The sequence below is a fragment of the Canis aureus genome, chromosome 29 (assembly GCF_053574225.1).
Source record: "Canis aureus isolate CA01 chromosome 29, VMU_Caureus_v.1.0, whole genome shotgun sequence".
Lineage (NCBI taxonomy): Eukaryota > Metazoa > Chordata > Mammalia > Carnivora > Canidae > Canis > Canis aureus.
This window is the reverse complement of record NC_135639.1, coordinates 32,479,964-32,499,131: the sequence shown is the minus strand read 5'-3', so window position 1 is coordinate 32,499,131 and position 19,168 is coordinate 32,479,964. Positions and strand designations below refer to the sequence as shown.

Sequence of the window (19,168 nt, the reverse complement as noted above, 5' to 3'; positions counted from 1 at the left end):
TCCAGTATCATTAGCATCATCCACATTGTCTTCAGAACAAGCACAGAGTGGGTGGCCCAGTGTTCCTGACAGCAGTACAGGATCTGAGAATGCTCTTTTTTCTGTGCAAAGAATATTGCCTTTTGTGTGGCTCATCATTCCTAGTTACTCCTTCAATACACAACTAGTAAAAAATAGCATGAGGAGATCACTTACCAACAAACCATCCGTCATCACATTTTTCCATGACATCAACAATATCTCCATCTCGGAGTTCCAATTCATCATCATTCTGTGGTATATAGCTATATAATGCTTGGTAGCTAAATCTAAAAATCAGAGACATTGAGTCAAACACTGATAGGATCAAATAATGAATTTTCAATGCCCATTTCAGCTAAATTAACACTTTTTTTGTACACATCAGTGGGATGAGAGTTATTTTATTGGTTACTTCTTTAATACTGTAGCATTTGGGGAGATCCACTCAGCATATAATAAGGAAATAAAGACTGACAGGGATGGGGAGCCTCTGACAAGCAAGGTTATGATCGTCCTTTTATTTAGTTTCATTTGGTTATCATAGCTAAGCATTTTGTCTAGATGTCTCCTCCTTAAAGTTAACCAAGACTTTTTCTTAACATAGGAGAATAGAGAGAGATTATCAAGGATAATCAGAAGTTACTTAGGTCCAGAGATAAACACTATATTCTGGTCACATAAGTTGGAGAGCATAAAGCAATTGCTGTATACATATAAAATTGCTGTATTGACTTAAAAGATGTAAAAAGTACATTCCAATTGCTTACCTTGAGTTTCTTAGTATGCTGATACATAGTACGTTAATGGTTTCTATTTTTTTAAAGATTTTATTTATTTATTAATTTAAATAATCTCTACAACCAAAGTGAAGCTCAAACTCACAACCCCCAGATCCCATGCTCTTCTGATTGAGCCAGGCAGGGGCTCCTCATTAATTGTTTTTAAATATGATGTCGTTTTTCTGAAATTCTTGAAAGCTTTTTGCTTTCTTTCTGTCCCAGTGATGTTTGCGATTCAGATTTTTATGTACTTGTTAGTTGGCCTAAGGCAAGTGCATCTGTGCTGCTCTGTCTGTCCTGACAGCGGCCCACTGGAGAAGCCTGGCCTACTTGTGAAATCCAATATGTGCTTGGGCACCAAGGAAAACTTTCATTTATTCCTTTGACAAATACTTAAGGAGCAACTATGGTGGACCAGTTTACAATTCTGTGTATTTGCTATTCAAAACACAACAAAGGGCAAAACTTGGCAAATGAGCCAACCATGTACCAATTCCAGTAGATGCCAGTGATTTCCAGAGAGTGGGCAAATGAGACTAGACACACGTAAAAGGAGCCAGCCTCCAGGAATGAGAGGTTCATTTTCCTCTGCTAAAACAAAGGGACCATTTAATTTTATACATTTATCCAAATTTATTGATAATTTGGTCGATGGAACTGTCTCCAATGAAGAATTAAGAGATGCAGACAGATTACCAGTTGGTAAGCAAACATATTTTTGATATTTCCATATTTGCCTACTGTCTCCATACAACTACTTGGACTCCTTAGAAGGTCTTATCCTTCTCTTAACTTTCACTGTGGCTGCCTTGCTAGCCTCAACCCTGGGAAATAACTCCTGATACCTGCTTCTCTATCCTTACTCCCAGACAGTTGAGACTGCTGGGCCAACATCCCATAACCTTGCTGCTTGGGTCTCCCAATCAACTCTAATTTTGGATGAGCCTCATGCTGCTCAGGGTGCTGTTCCATTGAGTCCATTCCCCACATGGACCTTTTCAGTGTTCACCAAACACACTGTCTATCTTGGGTCTTTGCATATGTGGTTTCCTCAGCTGGGAAGATCTTTTACTTTCCTTTCTAGCTCTCAAACCCAATTTGTCTTTCTGTCTTTCTTTCTTAACTAAGCTCTACACCCATGTGGGACTTGAACTCATGACTGTGAAATCAAGAGTTGTATGCTCTACTGACTGAGCCAGTCAGGGGCCCCTTCAACTTGTCTTTCAATGCTCATTCCAAATCTCCCTTCTTCTGGGAATGGAATTTACCTCTATATGCTTAAAATATAGGAGATAGCCAATGTCGCTTTTTTGTCGTCGTTTTTTAATGAGTGGATCAACTCTATTCTTCCAGGCAGAACCAATGACTCATTCCTCTATATTCCCACACTAGGACTGAAGCCAGTCAGCACTGCCCTCATTTGCCCCTGGATGGCAGTTCATTCTTTCCTGGTCTCTACTCTCAGTAGTCTGTGATCTCCTTTATTCACCTGCCCACCACCTTTTCATGTTGGCTGATGGGAAACATGGCCTCAACTAGAAATCCTCAGAGAAGCTGGGGGTGACTTGTTCATTCCCCCCAGATGGCCGCCCCCATACTTGGTCAATGACCCACTCTCTAAAACCAACAGTCTACTAAGAATATAAGAAGGGAAGCTCGCCAAGTGTACTTACAAATCTTGTGAGGTTTGACTTCTGTCTGGGGTGACTCTTCGCTGCTGGGCTTGAGGTTGCTGAGAAATGATTAAAGATGATTTATTGTCAGAAGGGGATACTTTGTGATGAAAGTCAAGGGGATGAGAAACAGTGCTGCAGTAATGAACAGATTTTTCGGCAATGTTTATGATCTCATTGCAAACTGCTTCCTGTGAGTGGCCCCGAGATATCCAGAAACCCCCATAAAACAGTCAACGTGGGGACAAAAACAAAAAACAAAAAACAAAAAACAAAAAAAAAAAGAAAGAAAGAAAGAGAGGAAGAGATGTAACATTCCAGACGAAGCACATAAGTCCAGGAAAACAACAGAGTTGAAGATCCAGGTTATAAAAATAGATATTCCAGTAGTGGAGTGCAGGAGGGATCCAGGCGTAAGCATGGAAAAAACAGGTAAGATACAGAATTTGGAATTTAGTATGAATATTAAAAAAAAAAAGGGCAGCAGCATAAAAGCCTGTAATTAGTGAGTAACTACCACAAATGGAATAACTTCAGGATAGAAATGCAAGTAGGTATCCCCAGTCATGCACTAACCATTAATTTAATCCCATAATGTAGGCAGAGTACAAATATTGGCTCTAAAATTCCTCTGCTTTCTGAGAGGGAAGGGGGTGGCCGAACATTTCCCTCTAGGACAATAGTCATATAATTCTTGCAAATAATGCCTCTGTGAGTTTGCCAGGCATTACTCCAATGGAGACTCTAGAAGTCAGTAAGGATTCACTTTAGAAAAGCTACAGTCTTATTCAACAGGCATCTTACCACATAGCACTTTTCAGATTCTGTGAGATCAGGTCCTGCTCTCAATGAATGATGAGAAGGCTGTGATCACCAAGCAAATTATAAGGGAGACATTTTAGCAGATGTCACATTGGAATGGATTCAAAATAAAAGTGTGAGCAAATACACGTACCACACCATCACACTCAATGACACCAGATACTCGTGGCCTATGGCCATCGAGTTTCCATGACAACACGGTGGGTGCACAGGAGAAAACGCAATGCACAGAATTACAAGCAAGCATCCAGGCAATGAAATGGGAAGTTAGGAATATGAGTGCATGAGTTGAAAACGAACACAGGGTCCCCAGATTGGCAGGAAAGAGACACAGAAGGGCTGCCTTAAGGAACAGTTATGACCCTCCAGAAACACAAACATTGGTCCTTTTGCTCTCACCTGGTAAGCAACTTTGGAAGGGCTGCTGTACCCAAAGCTGGTTTCAGTTATCTTACTAACTGGAAGCCTCCTTTGGCAAAGAAGCCTCAGAACACTAACAGGTATGCCACATTTGTGTATTTATGAAAACAAACAGAAATGCTTCTGCAAAACTCCTTGGTAATATCTGAGGTATCAAACAAGACTGTTCCCCTGGAGAAATCTGCACATGACACACTCCAGCCAGGTATGAGTTCAGATATCTCACAGGGCAGAGCTTGCTTCCAGAAATAGGACTGTGGGTTCTGACACAGCCGTAGAAATGAAACCATTCCTCTTCACTCACCAGCTCAGGTATCATAGGCTGATATGGAAACACAGGTGCAATTATGGCCAAGCAGACCCACTTTTATTTTATTTTATTTTATTTTATTTTATTTTATTTTATTTTATTTTATTTTATTTTTCATTTATTTATGATAGTCAGAGAGAGAGAGAGAGAGGCAGAGACACAGGCAGAGGGAGAAGCAGGCTCCATGCACCGGGAGCCTGACGTGGGATTTGATCCCGGATCTCCAGGATCGCGCCCTGGGCCAAAGGCAGGCGCTAAACCGCTGCGCCACCCAGGGATCCCGCAGACCCACTTTTAAACTGGGTCTCCCAACAGGTCAGGAAGTGTGTTTGGAATCATTTCCCTGAGAAAGGATTCAATGCCAAGCTCTAAGAAATATCCCTAAATAAATATTTGACGAGCCATCTTCCTTGGAGAAACACTCTAGGTAATGTGTACTAATAGCAACAAATCATGGTAACTCCAGGTCCTTCTAGAAGGGCACTCAGAGATCTTTTATACATGACCCACTTGATTCACAGAGAGGCCCAGGGCCTCCCCTGAGGTCACACAGCAAGTCAGTGGGAGATTTGTTTTTTGGATTCTTCTACTGTTCCACTGGACCTTCTCTTTTATCCTTGGACCATTTCCCACATCATTAAGAGTACTCATTGATAATATTTCCATGAGTCTCACAGAAACCCAGAAAATAGGCAGAATAGGGTTTATCACCCTATTTGCTTTTAAAACCCAGGAAGCTGATGCTCAGGGGGCTTAGTGCATGCCCTAATGCCCCACGGCTAGCAAGAGGTCGAGTTGCTGGGCTGCCTCTTGCATGCCACCACACCATCCCCTCCGTCGTCTCTGCTGTAAAGGGGCTCATCCTTTAGCATGTCTTACAGGACCAACTTCAAACTCAGATATCACTTCTATACTCCTGTCCTTTTGGGAAACCTCTTCAAGTTCTCTAAACTTCTTCAAAACTCCAATCCTTTAAACCAGGGAGTCTGGCAGGAGTAAAGGAAGATTTGGAACTGCAAGGAGCCTTTTCATTGGTTTTTCTCCAATGTCTCCGGATCTGCAGGCCTTTGCCAGGTGACCTTGTGTGGCCCCACTCACCACCCATCCAGCCTCGGGATCAAGGCTTCTGTGTAACAGAGGAAAGCAATGACATTTCCAAGTTCTGGCTATGGGGCTTTGATGTAGTAGAGGAAGGAAATATATTCTGGGTGATACCTATAGGCAGATTTTGACAAGAGGGAAAACTCTAAAAGCGTGAGCTGTCCAGTAGAAAGGCTGCCTGGGGAGGGAGGGAGCTACCTATCCCAGTGGCTGGTGAAACTGAGGCTGTGCTATCACTCCATGGGATGCTGTGGGGCACTGCTTCTCAACCTTTTGTATATGCTGTTATCACTCAGAAACCCTGTTAAAATGCAGACTCTGACTTGACACACATGGGATGCATCCTGAGACCCTACATTTTACTTTTAAAATTTTATTTAAATTCAATTAGCATATAGTATATTATTAATTTTAGAGGCAGAGTTCAGAGATTCATCTAGTTGTATATAATACCCAGTGCTCATTACATCACATGCCCTCGAGACTCTACATTTCTATTGGTAATGTCCATGATGCAGGTCCACACACCAATTCGGGGAATAAGGCTGTAGAGGACCTTCATTATCTTTCACTGAGATTCTTTGGCTACAGTGTGCCAAGACTGATCGGTGTGGGTCACACCACATGAAAATGAAAGTTCTCATAATAACCAACATATTTCCAAACTCTGGCTAGTAGTCTAATGACTACAGGTCAAAGGCAGATCAAAGAGAGGATGTGGACAAGACAACCTCTTCACATTCTGTCCATAGCTTACTGAAGCCTTGTAGCATCTTTTAATGAACTTAATCTCAAAGGAGTGACTAGATCATCATGCAAATATCTGGTGCTTAAGAGAGGTTTGGTACATCAGATATAGTAAAAAGGACCTAGTATTTTAAAAACAAATAACAACAGCTTTCAAAAGCACAGAGAGGTCCATTACCTCATCTGTTTTGTACTAATCCTTTGACTTGGAGAGGGTAGAAAAGGACTTTTAGGGCTCAAGAAAGTGTGAAGATTTGCACAAGGGGACAAAGCCACTGAGTACTGAGTCCTCGGTGTCTAATGGACATATAGCACCTTCCTCTCCAGTCCCGTTGGGATAGCTATGACCATAGCAACACCTACTTTCTGCCATTTGAGACAACAGGTGCTGTCACGTTTCTTCCTGAATACCTTTTCTTTATGTAAAAGGTACAGTGTATGGTAATGGATATGGTCCAATCCTTAACTCAAGGATTCACTGTACTAGAAGGGATACTGACTCGGCTAATACTTTCCTTGGTCTGGGGTCATATCCAATCAGAGTATAATCATCATCACAGCCTTCTAGACAAAGTTGACATCTAGTAAAATTTAAGTCATCCCTGAGAGGTAAGGATGGTTTGACTCCTCACAGTCTGTGGAATGAAGGACAAAGGCAAGATAAACATTTATCCTATTAGCTAAGAGTCAATTTCTCCTTGTTTGAAATGCATTCCCTAAGATTTACTTTTTATTTTATTTTTTTAAAATTTTTATTAAAATAAATAAATAAATAAATGATTTATTTATTTATTTATGAGAGAGAGAGAGAGAGAGAGAGAGAGAGAGAGGCAGAGACACAGGCAGAGGGAGAAGCAGGCTCCATGCACCGGGAGCCCGACGTGGGATTCGATCCCGGGTCTCCAGGATCGCGCCCTGGGCCAAAGGCAGGTGCTAAACCGCTGCGCCACCCAGGGATCCCTACTTTTTATTTTTAAAAAAGATTTTTATCTATTTGAGAGAGAGAGAGAGAGAATGAGAGGGAGAGAAAGTTCATGAGCAGGAGGGAGGGGGAGGAGCAGACTCCATGCTGAGCAGAGAGCCTGACATGGGGCTCGATCCCAGGATGCTGGGACCATGACCTGAGCTGAAGACAGATGCTTAACCCACTGAGCCACCCAGACGCCCCTAGAAAAGTTTAAGTTATATACGTGACTCATGTTCTATTCCTATTGGATAGTGCTGCTCTGCTCTGAACCCTCTCTTGCCCTTCCTTAAGCCTCATAGTAGACAAAATTCTAACTATGACTTCATCCAGGGTTAAGAATAAAGAGAGTATTATCTTACACCAAGTATATTTTAGACTTTTGGAAATACACCCCAGTTTTTTTCCCCCACGTTTAGAAAACTAGCCATCAGCCCAACACACACACACACACACACACACACACACACACACACACACGATGCACAGCCCCCCACCCAGCCCAACAGTAAGCAGGGGTTAGGTGCTTAGCTGCTGATCCGGAAATTGCATTAAGTCCATATTTGCACATGCACTCATAAACCAACCCCTTGGACTGGAGTGCTTGTTTTATTCCCCCCCCCCCCGTCCCCCAGCAAGCAATCCTGCATGAATCCTTGGGCTGCTGCCCTTCTATGTTCAGTTCACAGAAGACCCCCCCCCAGAATTCCACACTGGCCTTCCTGGGACTATTCATCCCTGTTTTCTTTTCTTTTTTTTTTTTTTTTTAAAGATTTTATTCATTTATTCATGAGAGACAAAGGGGGGGGGAGGGAGGGAGAGAGAGAGAGAGGAAGGGAGAGAGAGAAAGAGAGGGAGAGAGGCAGTGACACAGGCAAAGGTAGAAGCAGGCTCCATGCAGGGAGTCCGACACGGGACTCGATCCCCGGACTCCAGAATCATGCCCCGGACCGAAGGCAGGCGCCAAACTGTTGAGCCACCCAGGGATCCCCCTATTCATCCCTCTGGATTCACAAAACACCTGGTGCTACCAAGGAGTTAGTACGCATTCTGTCCCAGCTTTGGGCGTGTGCCAAAGCCTTGAAACCCCAAATAAACCATCCACAGTGTAAAGAACAGCAGGAAGTCCTGGAGATGTGAACAAGATTAAGGAACTCAACCTCAGTGTGGCCCACACCCCGGGAAACATCACAGGTCCCTTCTGCCCTCCTAATGCCCCCCACCCCAAGTTGCTCAGAGATGGCATTCCTCAACCCACCGCACACCCCTATCTTGTCATCTGCTCAGAGCCCACCCCACCCCTCTTTCTGGGGACCTCCGCTGGCATCCCAGGGGAGATCAGACTGGGTGCAAGGAAATCTGAGGTCCAGGCCAGGCTATGATACTAATTCATTGTCTTTCAAGTAAAATGCTTAATTTCTCTGGATTTCAAATTCTTAGTAAAATAAGAGGATTGGACATGAGTTATGTAAATATCCTTTTTGGCTCCAAGGTTCTAACATATGGGTCAGAGTGCATGCGTCCCTGTGAATTGAGAACCAAGGTGGGGGGAGGGGCTGACCTGGCTTAAGAATGGAGGCACTTCACTCGAGGCCCACTGAGGACTGGGAAGAGGGCCTCTGACTGCAGCCTCCAGATGTGGACAGAGGTGGGGGAGGGGCAGAGTCGCAGCTCCTGGAACACCATAGGCAAACTAGGCCAGAGGAGCTGGAGGCCTGAATGATTCGGGCTCCTGGCTTTCGGCTCTAGAACACTTCCATAGGACCCTCAAAACAGGACCCCTCCAACTTCTCCCTGAGCTTAAGAAAAAGATCCCAGATTACCCCTAAAATAAATTACAACCAATTGCTTCACGTGTTCCCCACCTAGCCCAGACACAATCCCCTTGCCAACCACTCCACAGAGAACACATGCCTTTGTTGTAACTTGAATCTGATTGCAACACTAAACTCAGACGCTCAGCCTTCTTGTCATGGTCTGTAGCATGTGGTCTGCTTCCTCCCCTAAAGTAACCACACAAGGAATGGCAAACGTATATCCAAAGATGAAGAAACCGAAATCTTTCCAAAAGGATGCCTTCATACTCAAGGTGAGAGAGAACAGGAAGAAGCACTACGTCTACAGAAGGCAAATTCACAGTTTTCTAGATTCTGGATTTGTGTCACATAAAGTGGAGGGATTCTTCTCTCTCCTACTTTCTTCACTCCCCCCATCCCCATCTCCTCTTAGGTGGGATGGGGTAAAGAGGATAAAGCAAACTGCCTCCGCTGCTTTGCCCCATTACCTGGATATCACACAACAGGTATTTTTTGAGTCCCAGTGACACGCTCTGTGCTGGATGTGTTTGCCTCCATGTTCTCTCACTTCATCCTCGTAAGTCAACAAGGTGGTCCACATTTATCTCACCTTACAAAACTAAGACCCAACATGTCTGAGTTGGGAACTGAAGAGCCAGGATGTGAACCCTGGGCTCTCAGACCCCAAGTCCTGTGTCCCACTATACCCTGATTCTCTGTGCTTGTGTGGTACTTGAAGGACACATCAGAGTAGCTAGAGGGGTCACTGATCAGGAAGGAGGTCATCTCAGGAAGTACTTTGTAGCTGGCACCAAGGTTGCTCTGGGTACCTACCATTGCTCCTAACACCTTTTTAGGGGTGGATACTTCCAACTTTAACTCTTATTTCCGTACCTCAAGTGTTGAGAGAATACCCGCTGGTTATTTCTGTAACTGTAGCCAACCCCTCTCCCCATCCTGTAAATTGTTAAACACTCTCTGTACATATTTAGAGATTTCCCTTCTGAGTGAGTCAAAGGAAAATGTTTCCCATTTTTAGTTGGGTATCTTACCTCTTTTTATTTCCTTTTTGTTCTTGTAACTTGCATCACATGCTTTCCCTTCTATTTCTAATTTCCATGCCCAGAGCAGGCCTCTGTCTTTGTGCTGATTTTTTTGGGAACAAACCTAGCTTCCACATAGGCATATTCCCTCTGAATCTCCCAAAGCCAGTTTCTGTCATCACCTGAGTATCTTTTTTTTTTTTTTTTTTTCTGAGTATCTTTCTCTACGGGTATGCAGTAGTTTGTTCTGGTGCTTCTCAGATGCTTTGAGGATATACGGCTTTCCTGAATACTGATTTTATTTTATTTTATTTATTCATTCATTCATAAGGATTTTTTAAAAAATTCAGAGAGAGAGAGCGAGAGCGCGAGAGCGAGAGAGAGAGAGAGAGAGAGGAGAGGCAGAGACAGACAGAGGGAGAAGCAGGCTCCATGCAGGGAGCCCGATGTGGGACTCGATCCCGGGTCTCCAGGATCACACCCCAGGCTGCAGGCGGCACCAAACCGCTGCACCACCGGAGCTGCCCTGATTTTATTGTTGATTGTGCTTCCTTCCCTTTAGAACCCAAACAAATACTACAAAAGTTTTGTCACTATTCTCATCTCATCATGAGAGTAGAATAGGCTGGGGGCTCTTGACGTAGGGGGCACAGACTCCTGGGAAGCTCTCAGATGGACTCAGGAGTGGATCTCCTGAAACTTGATGAAAAATTGGGTGTGTGCTATCCTCGTCGTCCCCAGACTACTGGCCTAGAGTCCCCAGCTGACCTCAGATTCTCAAAGGTTCTGTGATCCAGAAAAGGCTATGAGTCACTGGAGTAGAGGATCTGCAAAGATGCTTTTTTAATTCAGACATTCTATGAGATCTCCCATGCCAATTTTAGGAACTCTTAAAAACCAAGGCTGGATACCAGTCAGCAAACAGTGCCTCTCTCTTGGGAAAGCTCAGTAAGTTGATGATGATGCTAATGACTGAGATTTGTAAGATGATCTTCCCCTTCACTGTCTTGATCACCCTAAATCTTCTTGGCCAAAATGATGCCCAACAGAATCCAAGAATTCTTTTTTTTTTTCTTTTAAATCCAAGGATTCTGTTGATAATTCTGAACTCTTGGGCATTTTGTATGTGTGTTTTTGTCCTATTACACTCCCCAAACCAAGGGGAAAACTTTTCATTTTTCTGTTGTGAAGTCCTAAAGCTAAAGGTCTTCAGTAAACCCCTTACTTAAAATTTTGTATTTGTCCTTTTTTTTTCTGTTATTCACATGGGATTTTTAGCTAATCATAGAACACCAATGCTAAAAAGACCTTTAATTCCCTTGTCTACATCTTTTGTTTATGGATGAGAAAGCTCCCAGAGAAGGGAAGTGATTCATCCAAAGACACATGGCAGGCCAACAGCAGAGCTGGGCCAGAGCCTGGGGTCCTGACTTCCAACACAGTGCTCTCCCCACTATATCGTGGTTCCTCTAAACATCCCCTGTACATCATTCACGCCTTCCACTGTCTGAAGAACACCCACCGAAACACAGGCAACTGACCCAATGTCGTTTCAGTTTGGGAGTCTACAAAGGAGTGAAAAGCCAGATCTTTTCACAAGTGTTCATACATCTGCAGAGAGTTGGAGGTCTGGACAGGTAATGAAGGGGGAAGGAAACAGCTACACAGGGACTTAGCACTGAACAGGGATGTCTGACAAGTGATTCACCAGGGGCATGTGACTGTGAGGAAGGGGACTGGTCAGTGTTAGGAGGGCCTGGTGAGTGTCTACGTGCCGTACCAAGAAGCCCTTCCCAGCTCTGCTCCCAGATTCTCCCCTTCTACCCACCTGTGGACACCCTAAGCCTCACCCAAAGCTCATGATTCCCCACACTCCCTTTCGCGTTCCCACCTGTGGGTCTTGGCTGGGTTACTGGTTTGCCTTAAATGATACCCTCATGCTGTTCGATTAGAAATCTCCCTGTGCTTTAAGCCCCATGTCAAATGTTACATTTCTTACAAAGTCTACCAGACTGCCATCTTCTATGTCGCTTATTATTTCTCTTCATCTTGAACTTCCAGAGTGAACTATTGGACTCTGCATTATAATTATTTGTGAATATATCATATCCCCTCACCCCACAATGGAGAGCATACATAGCTTTAATTGGGGTCACTTTTTAATTTTTTTTTCACTCAACAATATTTATGAGTACCTTCCATATATCAGGGGTCATGGTCCCTGACCTTAGGATGCTAACACTCTAATGGCAACACAGACAAGCAGAGGTAAGAAGACAATAGAGCTGAGAAGTGCCCCCACCTGCCCCCAAGTCAGGTGCAGGGGACATGGAAGCACAAAGTTGGAGTACTTAATCCAGTCCTGCAGGGGCAGGGGGAAGCTGGCAGGAGAGGCTTCCTGGAAGAAGTAACACCTAAGTGGAGAAGTGAAGGACAGGTGGGAATGATCCAGGCAAACCAGCAGGGAGGCTCTGGAAGGTGCAACTGGCTTGCTGTCTAAATAGCCAGATCACAGGACACCCTCAATATATTAGCATGGAAGAATGATCATAGCATTTCAGAATGTCTTTTCATTTACTCAGCTAAATTCCCTCTACCTACTGGTCGTTCAACCTAGCTTCCTAACAGCTAAAATTGAACTTCTGTTCAGTTCGCCACAGCAAGGAGAAGGGTGACTGGCAAGCTTCCTGATCAGACACGCTGGTTTGGAATGCATTTGCCCAAATACGTGATACAGCCTGAGGCCACGGCAAGCTGACAGGCCACCAAAGAACAGCTGTCCCTGTAGTCCTTCCCGTCATTATTAGCTCCGTCATTCAAGGGGCAGGGGGCTTCTGCAGGTCCCCCTTTTGCGAGTGGCTGGCTCCTATTCCCAGTCACAGGAGGGGAAAGTAAAGGGCTTGGGCGGGAGACATGGGGCAGGGGTCCCTTCCACACAACCTTCCAGCTCTCACCAGGGAGCAAGACCAGGGCCAGGGCTAGGCACACCCACAGAGAAAGGGCTGGCGCTGGGAGAGCAGCAGGAAGGGAGGGGACAGGAAGTGGTACACTTGAGTTCTGGAGGCCCACCAAGAAAGGAAAACCAATTTTGAACAGGCCTGTCTTTCCATGTTGCCGGCTACCTCCCCCCACTGCCCCTCCATCCTCTGTTAGGAAGTGGAAAGTATATACCTCTAAGCTCGCCCGGAGCTCCGGGCCTATGCGCACTTCCTGTACACGCTGGGTCCTGGAATCAGGCTGTGCTGATGACTCATGGCTGATGATAACGAGGTCTCCAGGCACTGTGGGCTGACTTAGAATGGTTATGGAACTGTTTCCATGTCAGAGACATTGAATTCTTTTCAACTAGCCCCTTCACCATCTCTCTACAACCAACTCTTCTTTGCTTAACTGGACACATTCTTTTCTTCTGGGACAGGCAAGGTCTTCCCCAGGTTCTGCTATTGCCCCTCGGCCCCACGCTCAGAGCTGGGAAACCATCTATTTTAGGGAGCCTTCCTATGCCAGGCACCACACTTACCTCATTTAATCCTTACAACCACCCGATGAAGGAGAGACCGCTTTCGCTCCACTCCTACTTTGCACATAAAAAACCATGGCTCGCAGTCTGATTACTTATCACTATCCCACACTGCTCTTCCTGTGGGGAGCAACCTTCTGCTCCCAACCATTAGGCTGGAGCTGGATGTCTGACCTCGTCTGTGTGTCTAGCTTCTGTGGCCCTGTGGCCTTCAGCAAATCTCTGATACTGCAGTCATACTGCTGCTGTGTCTGTGTTCCAGCGAGAAGGCACTGACCCTGGTAACCCTGCCCTGATACAGAGTGGTGTCTACAGGTCTCAAATAAATATCGGCCAAGTGGCTAAATGAAACTTTAGAGAAAAACTAAGGTTGTGGGTCTGAGGATCAAGCATAGTCTACTGTGGGCATTGTACACGGTAAATGACAAATGAGACTTCAAGAATTCCATCTGACACTAAAGGCATTCTAGAATGTTTTCAGTGCCAGAAGCAGCTCTAGATCACCCAAAATGGAGAGCTTCCAAAGTGCTGACCACGTTCTGTTCCCAGTGCCTGCCCTTGGCAATTCATACACATCACTTCGTGGAATCCTCTCAACCACACTGTGAGGCAGGTTATCATCTCTGTTTTACAGATGAGGCTCAGAGAGGGGAAGTAGCTCTCTGTATAGATGGTAAGAGGTGAACAGGCACTCAACCCCAGCTACTTTGGAGAAGCTGCCCAAAGTCTTTGACTTTGGGGGTATTAAACAGCATAGCCAAAATTAGAATCATGCTCTAATTGCCAAGTTCATCCTCATCTCCATCCCCAGTTTTTTAGCCCTCAAAACATCCTAAGGCCACTTGGGTCCTTGAGATCTTGGTAGCTGACCTAGAGAGAAAATGGGACAGTTACCCAAAAACCTGGTGTGCCCATTCAAGGACTCTATACCTGCCAGGGCCCCAGCGCTGGGCCTGCATGCACCTCCTTAGGACCAAAATGCATTTGTTCATCAGTGAACAAAAGCCCTGTGCTCCCACACGAACACGAGACAGGACGAAGACCTGACAGCCGAACACTGGCAAAGCGCCATGGGTTACGGAAACAAAGTGCATCTCACACAAAACCAAGCCACACGGAGCCAGACTGAAGCCTGGTGTTCTCAGCTGTGTTAGAGCAAATGGATGAAAGTCTCCAAGGCATGAGTGGGCGTGAGGAAGGCCTTCCTTCCCATGGGGCTTTTGCACTAGGCCAGGAGGCACCCAAAGTGGGAGCAACTCCAGAATCCCCTCCAGAGGCCAGAGTGCAGACTGTCATTTGTCTCCAACTGTCCCCAGACTGACACCTCAGCCGAGGACCCCTCCGTTCCCTCCTGGGTAATATTTCTGCCCCCAAGACAAGCAAAGGGCTCTCACCGGCATCCACTGGGACGTGGTAGACGGGCCACGGGCAACACGTCCAGCCCACCCTGCCAACTGAGATGCCAAGGCACACGTGGTCATGCTGCAGGCCTACCTGGCTCACAGCACTCCGAGTGGCCCTCCTCTCAGCCTGCTCGCCACCTCTATGCAGCTCTGTCTGCTCAGCCTCCCTTCCCGGAAAAGGGCTACCCAGGGGCTTGCTGGGCCGGCTCTCCTCGGGGGTGTGGAGATCTGGGAGTCTCTGTTCCGCGCTCAGGCACCTGACCACGTCTGAAGGTCTCAAGCAGCTCTTCTTAGAAATCTTGGGTGCTCCGGGCCATCTCTCACCTGCCTCCCGCTCTGCTCTCCTGTCACACTGTCCGCGCTCTTCTCGCCTCGGCTGCCGCTTACCCTGGCTGCTAAAGGCGTTGCTGAGCTCCGAGATGACCCTATCAGAGCTCCCCGGCAGCAGCTGCGAGAAGCTATCCTGGCGGACACCCGGGGGTGGCACGTGGACACCACTGTCCCCGTTGACATGAAGGGAGGCCGGGGCACCAGGCGCCAAGGAGGAGGCTTTGTGTGGGGGAGGCAGGGCCAGTGGGGAAGCCATGGAGCGAGGGACGGAACGGTCTGGCCAGCTTGAATGGGGAAGGCTGAGAGAGAGAGAGGAACCAGGCCTCGCCCACGAGGCGAGGTGGTCAGTGTCATAGACAGAAGTCTCCGGTAGTGGAGGCAGAGGTGGCGTCAGAGCCAGAGGTCGCCTGCCTGGAACCCCAACAGTCAGGGAGATCCACTCAGAGGTGACAGCGTGCATCTCGGGGGACAGGGCTCGGTGGGGATGGGGTAGAGATGAGGGGGCTGGCATGAAGAGCTTGCTGTGACTGGCAAACTTAAAAAGAAAAGGAGAGAGAGGAAAACAAAGAAAGAAGCAAAAGGTACAAGTGTCAGCATAAAGAAGAAAAGAGGAAAATAATCACAAGGGATGTACAAAAAGAGGAATGGAATGCAAAGGACGAGGACACTCTGGTGCCCCCCAAAATGAAATTGTTTGGTTAGATTGGAGAGAAAGTGGGATGTGGGTGCATGTGTGTGGGTGCATGGTGTGTGCAGGTGGTAAAGGAGGGGTGAAGCAGGGGGTCTGGAGATGGGAGAAAGGGGCGCATCAGGGAGGTTACAGATGGCACTGGCCCGGTTTGCAGAATCACACTTTCAGAGGGATCATTCAAAGATTTCCGCCCCACCTCACCCAACCACTTCTGCAACCGAAGAAGCCCTGACCAGCAACCACAAAGGGAAAAAGATGCCCTGCCACTGCCCTGCCCCTTTTTTGGGCTTTTATTTTCTCTAGAGTTCTCAGCAAAGAGCCTTCCAGGGAGGGGTACGAGCAGTGGAGTCCTCTTGTTTTAGAGTTGTACTTGGCTACAGTGAAGCAAAAAATCTCACTGAGTTCCTCTTCTTACTACAAAGCAGAATGACCTGCACCGACCCCACGCCCTCTCTCCATGAGATCTCACAAGACGGATCTCGCTGTGCAGGAAGCCCTGAGCCAGCCCATCTAATGCTTTCTGCCAAGAACCATCCCTGGGGTCAGTGATGCGCAGGTGGAAGAGGGCGGAAATAATGAAAGGATGGCAGAAAAGAGACACCATCCAAGTGTCATCCTGGGTCCAGGTCCTACTCTCACTCCTCTGGCCATTCTCCCTACAACTTACCAGAGTGGTATGCTTAGTGTCCTTCACAGGAAATCACCCCACCATACCTCTTCTGAACCCAACATCCTAATTCTTTCTTGGCTTTGGGGATAGGTTTGGAAAAATTTGTATTTTTTTAAAACAAGTTTGTTCATAATTAATGTTTAGGGATGCAAATATCTTAGGAACATCTTAGTATGCCTATAAGCCTACTTCCTTTTGGCCCAGTGTAGATGGAGATGCTATACCTTTCTTTATAGTCTGGTTCTTGCTTGCAAAGAATACTCCAGATATGGTCTATAAGTGTGAGGATGAGAACATGACATTCTCTCAATCTTTGCCTTCTGCAGGCCAGCCTTGACTAATGAGATGATGAAGAGAACCACACTGGGTCATCGTATGTTTGGGACCCTGGTGGTCCCCAGACAAGCAGCTTCACCCAAGGTAGGATGCTCCCACACAGAGTGTTGGACCAACTGATAAAGTCTCATTTTTTTTTTTTTTTGCCCTAATCATCTTATCCCCAGAACAATCACCTTAAGCTCTTTCTTTTCCCAAAGATAATAGTTCTCCCTCCCAAGTTCTCAAAAAATGTCATTTGTACACATGGAAACAAACCCTGGTGTGTATATTCTGCACTACTGCAGATGGTTCTTAACCACAGTGCTGAAGAAGCACCCAGAGGGGCTGTGTGCCATCAGCACTGTGGATTTGTCGTGAGGAGCATGAAAACTGGTGTTGAGAAGCTTAGGTACCTGTGGGCTCGCGGTGGCACTACGACTTGGGGAGGAGAGAGGCAAGTCAATGTAATCCACGGGGTTTTTCACCAGTGGCCGCTTGATTACGTCCACATAGGTGATAGGGAAGATGCCTTGTCGGGATGTCCCTGGGATCCTCCCTTCATACCAGTTCTCGTCCACTTGTCGGAGCAGTGTGATCCTCTCACCCTACAAGACATGGGAGACAAGAGTCCTTGATCCCTCATGCTTTGGCATGTCTGAGGGCCTTACCTCACCCTATGCTATCCTTCATTATTTATCACGTTTGTTCAGAAAAACCTTCCTTGCTAGACCCAGATAAGATTGGTATTGCTGAGATGGAGATGCTAACAGCAGGAGAGCTACCTGGAAGCTGGGAAGTCAAGCTTAGTCTTTAAATATTGCAGCACAGGAGTAAGTCAGATTCATCCCCTCCAAGCTAACAGCCAAGGGTAGGGTTTTTGCCTCATCCATCACAAAACTGATTTCCAATTTCACTAAAGCAAAGGTTTTGAGGGTTATCATTTTTTCTTCCTTTGTAGAACTTTATCTTTTCTGCTATAAAAATGTTAAAACACAAACATTAAGCAGAAAACAAATACTACCCATAAGGTTGTCACTCGGGGTAACCACAGTTAATATTTTGATGTATGTATTTCCTAGATTGAATTCTGGGCAAGTGAATTAGACTTGCACATTTTTTTTTCTTATGAAAACTGAGTATGCACTGCATCCCCCTTTCCAACCTTCTTTTTCATACTTTATAATGTAGAGTGAACCTCCTTCTTTGTCAAGAAATAGAATTCTACATTTTTAATGCTATTGCAGCAACAGCGTCATGGCCCACTGCAGGCTATTCTATTGTACACACATCTAATGACTTAATTCCTGGTCTCCTGGTAGTGGGCACTGAGGGTACTTCCAGGGCTTCTCTCTTCCATCAAGTAGTTCATCTTTTTCTAAGGCAGGTGTTCATTTCCCTAATCCTCACTAAAATTAGTGACTAATAACTTTAGCAAGCCAGAGAGTTTTGACACGAGAAGAGCGCGTCTGGTCCCACGGAAGAATGGCATCCCTGCACACCTGACTAGTATGCAAAACGAGCATGGTGAGCTACTTGTGGGCAATGATGAGAACTCTGGCAAGGCCTGTTCGCTGAGTACTGACTGGATGCCATGCGCCATGCTGTGGGGTTCACAGATGTGGTTTCACTTAATCTCTTAAAACAGCTCTAGGGGAAGGCCATTTGTCTTCTTTTTACATATGAGCAAAGAGTGGTTTGGAAAAATTCTTTAACTCCCCAAAAGCTGCATGGTTGATAACCTGTGACTTTTGGCTTCAAAGTTTTTCAAACTTCTCCTGTCATCAAAGGATTTGCTCTTTTCCAGTAGGCCATATTAATATGTCATAAAACCTAGTCATGAACACTTATCACATCTTTGGATGCTTAATAAATGTTGGCTGAAGAGGTCTGAGACTCCAGAAATACTGCCTCTAGTCAGTGAACTTAATGTTATTAAACCCTGACTAAGCCTAGGGTTTATTTTTTAAATATCTCACCTTGGAAGATTCTCCACTTGCCTGTAATGCAATCCTCAGTGGGGCACATCTCGTAGGCCCTCCGACAGTGCCACCAGACTAGTACATCGTGGTAACGCCACTTCCCCACAACAACAGGGCCATCCAACGGAGCCCCAGGGGCCAGGAAGAGAGCGCGCTTACCTTTCTGAAGGACATTTCTACTTGCGTATCACCATTAAAGTTGAACTTGGCAACAGCTTCTCCATAATCCAACACCTGCACTGGAGCCAACTTCTTGGGTTGAGCCTTCTCGGCAGGAGGAAGGAGCTGAGGAAGGGCGAGAGGCAGAAAAGGCAAAGAGAAGGAAGTGAGGGGATGAGAGGAAGGGAGGCTACGAGACTCAGGCTCTTGGGACATGAGTGGTGCTTCGGGCGTGAGCGGGCTGTCCCATGGGAACAGGAGGAGCTACAGTACCTCGATGTAGGTGCGCGGGAAGATGCCCACCCGGCCGTGGTGCTCGCCTTCGTACCAGTTCTGATCAATCTGCTTGTAGATGTAAACGATGTCCCCCTTCTGCAGTGGAAGCTCCCTGTCAAGAGGGTGGAGGCATTTTAGCAGAGCTT

General features: G+C 46.1%; 1 protein-coding gene and 1 long non-coding RNA gene across 51 annotated transcripts in view; one reads left to right on the top strand and one right to left on the bottom strand.

Moving 5' to 3' along the window:
* SORBS1 (sorbin and SH3 domain containing 1) overlaps window positions 1-19,168 on the bottom strand; it is a 228,098-nt gene that overhangs the window by 7,654 nt on the left and 201,276 nt on the right. For 31 of the 50 annotated variants that reach the window (XM_077878274.1, XM_077878277.1, XM_077878296.1 and 28 more), the window contains 5 exons: window positions 19,020-19,134; window positions 18,747-18,872; window positions 17,022-17,213; window positions 2,474-2,532; window positions 196-308 (listed from right to left, as the gene is read on the bottom strand). In XM_077878274.1, the coding sequence (XP_077734400.1) occupies window positions 196-308; window positions 2,474-2,532; window positions 17,022-17,213; window positions 18,747-18,872; window positions 19,020-19,134 (605 nt within the window). Of the gene's footprint in view, window positions 1-195; window positions 309-2,473; window positions 2,665-3,277; window positions 3,338-14,690; window positions 15,465-17,021; window positions 17,214-18,746; window positions 18,873-19,019; window positions 19,135-19,168 lie in introns of all 50 variants that reach the window. The other 19 variants (XM_077878259.1, XM_077878263.1, XM_077878261.1 and 16 more) reach the window with 4 other exon arrangements.
* LOC144301359 (uncharacterized) overlaps window positions 13,673-19,168 on the top strand; it is a 35,787-nt gene continuing 30,291 nt past the window's right edge. The window contains exons 1-2 of the long non-coding RNA XR_013368187.1: window positions 13,673-13,805; window positions 16,617-16,710. This is a non-coding gene — a long non-coding RNA (uncharacterized LOC144301359). The remainder of the gene's footprint in view (window positions 13,806-16,616; window positions 16,711-19,168) is intronic.